Source organism: Sinocyclocheilus anshuiensis, unplaced genomic scaffold, assembly GCF_001515605.1.
Source record: "Sinocyclocheilus anshuiensis isolate Anshui unplaced genomic scaffold, SAMN03320099.WGS_v1.1 scaffold180, whole genome shotgun sequence".
Lineage (NCBI taxonomy): Eukaryota > Metazoa > Chordata > Actinopteri > Cypriniformes > Cyprinidae > Sinocyclocheilus > Sinocyclocheilus anshuiensis.
This window is the reverse complement of record NW_015554093.1, coordinates 1,582,898-1,590,329: the sequence shown is the minus strand read 5'-3', so window position 1 is coordinate 1,590,329 and position 7,432 is coordinate 1,582,898. Positions and strand designations below refer to the sequence as shown.

Below are 7,432 nucleotides of genomic sequence, written 5' to 3'. Positions count from 1 at the left end.
CAAACCCCCCCCCCCCCCCGACAAACCTGAAGATCCTGGGCTGGGTTCTACCAATCCCACCTTAACCAACTGTTGCAAGAAAAAAAATGACAAATTTATCCATCATTGGAAATTAAAATGCTTTTGAGGAATATGTTGCAATATACATTACTGTATAAAGTTTGGGCTCGGTATGTGTTGTTGTTTTTTTGGCATTAAAGGGTTAGTTCACCCAAAAATGAAATTCTGTCATTAATTACTCACCTTCATGTCATTCCACACCCCTAAGACCTTCGTTCATCTTCAGAACACCAAGATATTTTTGATCAAATCCGATGGCTCAGAGAGGCCTCCATTGACAGCAATGCCACCCAAACATGAGGGTGAGTAATTAATGACAGAATTTTCATTTTTGGGTGAACTAACCCTTTAAATTGATCAACCGTATCAGTAAAGACATTTATAAAATTACAAAAGATTTCTATTTCAAATAAATGGCTTTTACAAAGCTTACCGAGTCGACTACAGACTTTTGAACAGTAGTGTAAGAAAATGTACTCACACCCACAAATGGAACAAAATTTTGGTAGGAATCATCATCTTGCCTAGAAGAAAAATCGAAAATCAAAAATATAAATCAAAAATACATGAAATGATGGGGTGATAGAAATCATCTCACTCACATCTTGTGTTTGCAGGTCAGCATGGCCTCAGCAATTGGAAACTGATGAGTAACCGTAGATCCGTTGATGTACTGTAGAATTCGCCCAGCCACATTCACAAAGTCAGCAGAGGAAGCTGAAGTGATACAAGAACAAATCCTAGACAAATCGCCAATACAATGTATCTCAACAGGCACAGGAAAGAGAAATGTCAGATGGCATGAAAAATAAAGAACTGTAGAGGGGTTAAACAAATGCAATCATTTACCAGTCTGAGGCGGCTCTGGGCGGCTAAAAAACTCTCGCCATGAGCTGTCCAGGAAGGAAGAACTGTAGCGATTGTCCAGAGAACCTAGGTGTTTGGCCACAGGGTGAGAGCCTGTGGAGACACTCACATGATACAGCCTGCCTTTTTTGGAAAGCTTTTGTCATTGTTGTGTGCAATATAACTGTGTTTAAAGGTTATTTATACGCACCTGTAGGCACCACAAGGAACTTCATGTGACTGAGCCAGTCAGACATCTTGTTGGCGAGCTGAGAGACAAAGAATCTCAAGACGGCTCCTAAGTAGCTCTGACCTCCAACCGCCACCACCTTCACCGGTTTGGGCATGATTGAGTTACAGTTGCAGCTGTGAGAATAAAGAAGGAACAATGAAAAGATGTATGTCACTGCAGTGCAGACAAGTATTGGTAGATGCAATCGCTGTTTACATACTACAATCTCTGATCAACAATGCAGAATCAGGTTTAACAATATCAGATCTGACAGCCAGTCATCACTACAAACCATGTCGTTTCACATTTGTGTTTATTCTCAGTGATTCATTCCACCAGTTACACTTACAATTTCTGTATGCGTGTGAGCAGGGCAAAAAGGACAGCCTGGATTTCTGATCCAGAGCAGGTGCAGACCACCGGCAGCTTCTGGGCTTGCAGCAGCTCGGCCACATACTGCAGAAACACACAGAGTCATATTTCTCTACTTCAGAATGGATAAAAACTTAGGTATGCACTAAGATACTGACACAACACAGATGTTCAACTTCAAATTAAAGCAGTTATAAAGTTCTGTACAGGGTGGTCAGACAGGCAGGCACACAGGAAGTGAAATGGACTGGTATTTACGTGTCCTTGCCAATCGCTGCCATTGACGAGGATAAGGCTGTCAGGAAGGGTGCTGTCAGACAGCAGGATCTGGTTGAGCTGGTCGTACACTATCTTCCTCGGCATCTACAGATGAAAAAAAAAGCATGACTGAAAGCATCTTGTTCACCTTCATTTTCTCACACTAGCATTTTAAGCATGTAAGCAGTGTATAATTTCAGTGTTAGGGAGTATCTAACAGCTTAGCTATGCATTTTACCTACCTTCACAAAAGTGTGACAGCAGCTCAGCTGCTTTCAAAACAGTGTAGCTTTTAAAGAATTTGTTTAATTTTAATGTAATAAATTTTGTTCATCCTTGCGAGGCATATTTTATGTTGTTTTGTTTTTAGCTAAATTAAATTAAATGCTGCTATTTATCATTAGGTGTTTGCCTCAGTATACATTTTTACTCATTTTATTAGTTTTAATTAAAAAAATTAAAGTAAAATTTGTTTTTAAAGAAATTAATGCTTTTATTCAGCAATGGTGCAAAAATGACAGTAAATACCTTTACGTTGTTACAAAAGATTTCTATTTCAATAAATGCTGTTATTAGCTAAATAAATAAATCAGTATTTCTATTCATCCAAAAATAATAGAAATACTAGAAATAGAAATATTAAGCAGCACAACCATTTTCAAAACAGATAATTAGACGTTTCTTGAGCAGCAATTCATCATATTGGAATGATTTCTGATGGATCAGGTAACACTGACTGGAGTAATGATGCTGAAAATTCTACTTTGCCATCACAGCAATAAATAACAATTTAAAATATATTAAAATAAACAAAAAACATGGTTATTTTCAGTTGTATTAATATCTCACAATATTACTGTTTTTACTGTATTTTGATCAAATAAATGTAGCTTAGGTCAGCATGAGAGATTTCTTTCAAAAACATTTCTTTTCACAAACTTTTGAACTATAGTTCAAGTTTCCTGTCCAAGTTTAAATGTTGTCTTGTCACCCTAATTGACTGATCTTTTTGATTGACAATTAGCATACAGTTTGGTTTGGCGGTATGGTTCTGTTCTGGGCAAGAACTCCCTGCGCATCCATGCACCCTAGCATGGATGAGAGCAGGGAGAGCAGCGGTAGAGAGTAGCAGAGTTCATGAGCAACAAAAATATGTTCGTGAAATGTATCAGATTTTTAATAAACGGCAGAGAGGTCTAAAAACGGCACTTCATCACAATGACCCTTGAGTATGTTTTGACATCTCTGCACAAAAGTGAACCACCATATGAGCCAGGTGTTGAATCATGCCAGACCTAGTACAGAGTTACATAAGGAGAATTATCGCCCACTCTCTCTCTTTCCCTCCCTCCTCTAGCATCACACCAACTCCTCCCACTCGCTAATCCTCACGCACAGCCCAAATGAATCACCATATTCTCTGCTTTGCCCTCTCACATGCACACAAACACACAATTTCCTGAGCAAATAGCCCTTGGGGGTTTAATCGATTCTGCTGAGCTTCAGTCAGATCAACTTAAGAAGAGTAAGGCAGCTGTTCTTGGTTAAGTGCTAGCTCTGTCTGTGTGTGTGTCTGGAGGATGTTACCTGAGGGGTGAGTCTGAGCTCGGGTGATCTCTCACTGTCCGAGCTGTTGGTGCGTTCACTGAGTGGTTTGGACAGCTGTCTCTCTTTCACAGGGGTCCCTCGCCTCTGTTTGGGGGTATGACTGCCATCCAGTCTGGGGAGAATTGCACAGCTGCTTTTATTTATTTGTAACAGACTCCATTTAATCTCGATATGTGCACGAGTCTATGAAAAGCAAGCAACAATCCTATTTAGGAGTATAATTTCATGCACTGTAGCAGAGCTCAGTAAAAGAAAAGGGACTACGTACATAGTTTGTGGATAGAATAGATTAGGAGAGGGCCATATGACCAAAATATCATGGTATGAATAATTTTATATCATGCCGAAATATAACAATATTGTTAATTCTACAGGAAATTTAGTTAAATTGTTTATATATTAAACAAATATGCACTAATGTACTTTTTTTTTTTTTTTTTTTGGTACTTGATGGAATAAAACCAACAGATAAGGTAATTTATTATAAATTAGTAAGGTCTGGCGTTGGTAGAGAAAAATTGGTACTGATACATTTTAGCGCTGCATACTTCATAGCAAACAACCACTCGCCACCAAAAATAAAAATTGTCAATTTATTCAACCCTGTGTGACTTCTTCTGTGGAAGATATTTTGCAGAATGTCGGTAAACATTTTCAAAACAGTTTCGGTTCCCAGTGACTTCCATTATATGGACAAAAATACAATGGAGGGCAAACAGAAACGAAATAGTTTGGTTATTATCAATCTTGAAAATATCTTGTTTTGTGTTTAGCATAAGCAAGGATGTATACAGGTTTGAAATAACTTGAAGGTGAGTAAATTATGACAAATTTTCATCTTTAAATACAGGTTTTATATGAAACACCAACCTGGGAGACGGCATGTTAGTGCTATTGCTCCTCTGAGGGGTCCGGGGCCTCTCTGCCACTGATAAAGTGATGCTAGGGGTCCCGTCGGCGATCACCTCCATTTCATTGAGTTCCTATAACATTAACCTCTCAATAAATCCTAGTTCATGAGCTCACAGAGGATAAGAATTTACAGGTTTTACTACTGCCCTAAGAAGAGACTGAGAAAGGGGCAGATAAAGACAAGCAACCAGTCTTACCAATGTGTCCATCTCTGAGAAAACATCGTCCATGTGCGCACTGGGGGAATGCTGGATTTTACCAGATACAGTCTGCTCGCCCCTCTTCAGAAGAATGGATGGGGAAAGAGAGAGAAATTAAAAGAAATGAGACATACCTTAAGGGGATCCCTTAAAGGGATAGTTCACCCAAAAATGAAAATTACCCCATGATTTACTCACCTTCTGAAGTGAATCAATGCATTTGTGTAAGAAAAACATCCATATTTAAAACTTTATAAATCGTAATCTCTAGCTTCCAACTGTTATATGTGCGTTCATGAGAGAGTGGCGTTCCAGAGGATGAGTAGGATGTAAGCGTAGCATAAACTCATAAACTGGTGAGAATATGCTGGTCTCGTGAGAACCAAGTTTTGTTTACAGCAAAGGAAAACCAGTCTCTTCTTGTCTTATATCTAGGGAAAGGTATCGTTAAGGTTTTAACGGTATTACTACTCTTACCGATACTGCTTATCGATTCCAACGTTTTATTATCAAACATGTCCCGCAATTTAGCAACAGTAAAGACGGCATCTTACAACAATCACCGATTGAGCGGATTCTGACGTTAAGTTTGGGTTTTAGGGAGGAACGAATGTGCACTGCTGTGAAGGAAAAGAAGTTGTGCAATACGAAACGCAGCTAGTTTTTAATAGCTTTACCGCATGTCTTCTTTTGTATAATCCTTAGAAGCCAAAATCGAAATAAAATAAAATTAGCTTAATAAAACCGCCACAGGCCTAAAGTGTAAAGCAGATGTTTGAATGTTTAGTTCTCTCCTCTATCATAATTAAACAGGTCTTTCATGTTGCGCGTGCTGAAGCTCCTCCGTACGAGCGCGATCTCGCTTCTGAATTGCGAATAGCAAAAATGCATCATAGACAAATGTTTGAAAAACAGCTGGCGACTCTGGTGAGATAGAATTTGCAAGATAATGTATATATAGCAATAATAAATGTATGTGTGTTTTATTAATTTCACCAGTACCGATAGCAGAACCGTTAACGTCAGAGCTTATTGATACTCCGGTCTTTCATAATTTAGCCCCGGGACCGATTAAATACCGGGTTTCGGTACCCATCCCTACTTATATCTAAATCCTCCAGCATTTTTCTTTACAGATCCTCCTTTTGTACTTCTAATTCGTGACCGGTATTTTGTTTTGCTCTCTCCTCTGCATTCGTCACTTCTCACCGGAGCTTACGCTAAGCCTACATCCTACATCATACGCTGGAATGCCACTCTCTCATGAACACACATACGCCAGTTAGCTGAAGCTAGAGATTACGGTTTATAAAGTTTCAAATATGGATATTTTTCTTACACAAATGCAGTTTGTGTAAGAAAAGCAGTGTAGGGTGCTTTTTATGCTGGATGGATGCACTTTATTTTACATTATAAAGCTTGGAAGAGCCAGGACATTTTTTAATATAACTCCGATTGTATTCGTCTGAAAGAAGAAAGTCATATACACCTTGGATGGCCTGAGGTTAAGTAAATCATGGGGTAATTTTCATTTTTGGGTGAACTATCCCTTTAAGAGCAGCAGCAATAAGGCAAAGCAAAGTAAAGCTAAATTGCAGTGCTGAAATAAGGCCTCTCTCTAAATGACACTTACAGGACTCAGCTTGTCTTTGCTGTGGCTGCACCTGCTATTCAAGCTACCAAACTCTGTCTGAGAGCTGGACTGTGACATGCCTTCAAAAAACGGCCTAAAACACACACACACACACACACACACACACACACACAAAGCTGTGTATGAATCAACCAACCAGAGAAAACACCATATTGATTGACTGTCAGGAGATCCCTTCAATGTCTGATTACGGCCCTCTATATACAGTGGGAATAAACTGAATTAACTTTGAGTTACAGGTATGACAGTATCTAATGGTATAATGCTGACATAGATGGTAGTTTGTACTCATATTAAGAATAGTATCTGTGTGTGATGAGGATTAAACCAAGTCATAACCCTAAAACACACACACACACACACACACACACACACACACACACACACACACACACAAAGCCAGGGTCAGAATAAGAAAACTGAGGTGTAGGCAGTTTGCCCACTCAGTGTGTGACTAAAAAAGCTCAGTCAGTTATTATGTCAGTTTATTTCTGCATTTGAGAGTGGAATATGCTGCTTGTACAGGTTTCCTATTATATGCAATATATTCCGGAATCTTTTGCAACAGCAACAACACCACTACATTTACTGGCTGCCTCCTCCATTATTTAATCACATCTGTGTAATGCAGAGCAAAATTACTAAATCTATATCGGAAAGTGGGTGCCATTAGAATAAATATTAGCTAGTGAATGCAGTACCGGAGTTTGGGTTTGGGGTTGCTGATAATACTGTCCGTTTCTTCCATATCTGGGCCGCTGTCACTGGGGTTGTACATCTCAAGACTGTCATAGAGCTCATCCAGGTCCTCTTCCACATCCCGGATCTGCTCTTGGGACACATGATCCAAACCAAATCCCACCTGCATGCAAATTATTACCCATCAATTACTGATAGAGATGAATAATATACTCGTACAGTATCATTTATTGGCCAATATTACAATTTAGAGAATTTATCATTGATACACAGACACAGGAAGTTTATTATGTATGTTCATTTACCCTATTTTTATATTTAGATTACCTTTCTCATCATCTGACACTCACTTAATGTTAAATCTTTCAAAACACAAATAACTCTTAAAATGTTTTAAAAGAATATGGCGCAAATCACAAAATCCTACTGACCTTAATGTATATCGATCACTTCTCTCTTCATTCCCTGCTAATGCCTCCACTGCTAAAAGGACATACTAAAATTACATGCTAAATAACAACATAATTAACAATTCGCCTAACTCTCGCATGCTCTTTAAAACATTTTCCTCCCTCCTTTGTCCTCCTCCTC

The 7,432-nt window shown here is 38.8% G+C and overlaps 1 protein-coding gene across 2 annotated transcripts in view; it reads right to left on the bottom strand.

Annotated features, from left to right (window-relative positions):
• Positions 1–7,432, bottom strand: part of LOC107669386 (phosphofurin acidic cluster sorting protein 1-like) — a 26,507-nt gene that overhangs the window by 2,784 nt on the left and 16,291 nt on the right. For both annotated transcript variants that reach the window (XM_016461588.1, XM_016461589.1), the window contains exons 9-20: positions 6,844–7,004; positions 6,122–6,215; positions 4,486–4,569; positions 4,247–4,359; positions 3,356–3,488; positions 1,769–1,873; positions 1,488–1,594; positions 1,118–1,272; positions 910–1,020; positions 663–777; positions 542–584; positions 27–69 (exon numbers count right to left, since the gene is read on the bottom strand). In XM_016461588.1, coding sequence (XP_016317074.1) covers positions 27–69; positions 542–584; positions 663–777; positions 910–1,020; positions 1,118–1,272; positions 1,488–1,594; positions 1,769–1,873; positions 3,356–3,488; positions 4,247–4,359; positions 4,486–4,569; positions 6,122–6,215; positions 6,844–7,004 — 1,264 coding nt within the window. The remainder of the gene's footprint in view (positions 1–26; positions 70–541; positions 585–662; positions 778–909; positions 1,021–1,117; positions 1,273–1,487; positions 1,595–1,768; positions 1,874–3,355; positions 3,489–4,246; positions 4,360–4,485; positions 4,570–6,121; positions 6,216–6,843; positions 7,005–7,432) is intronic.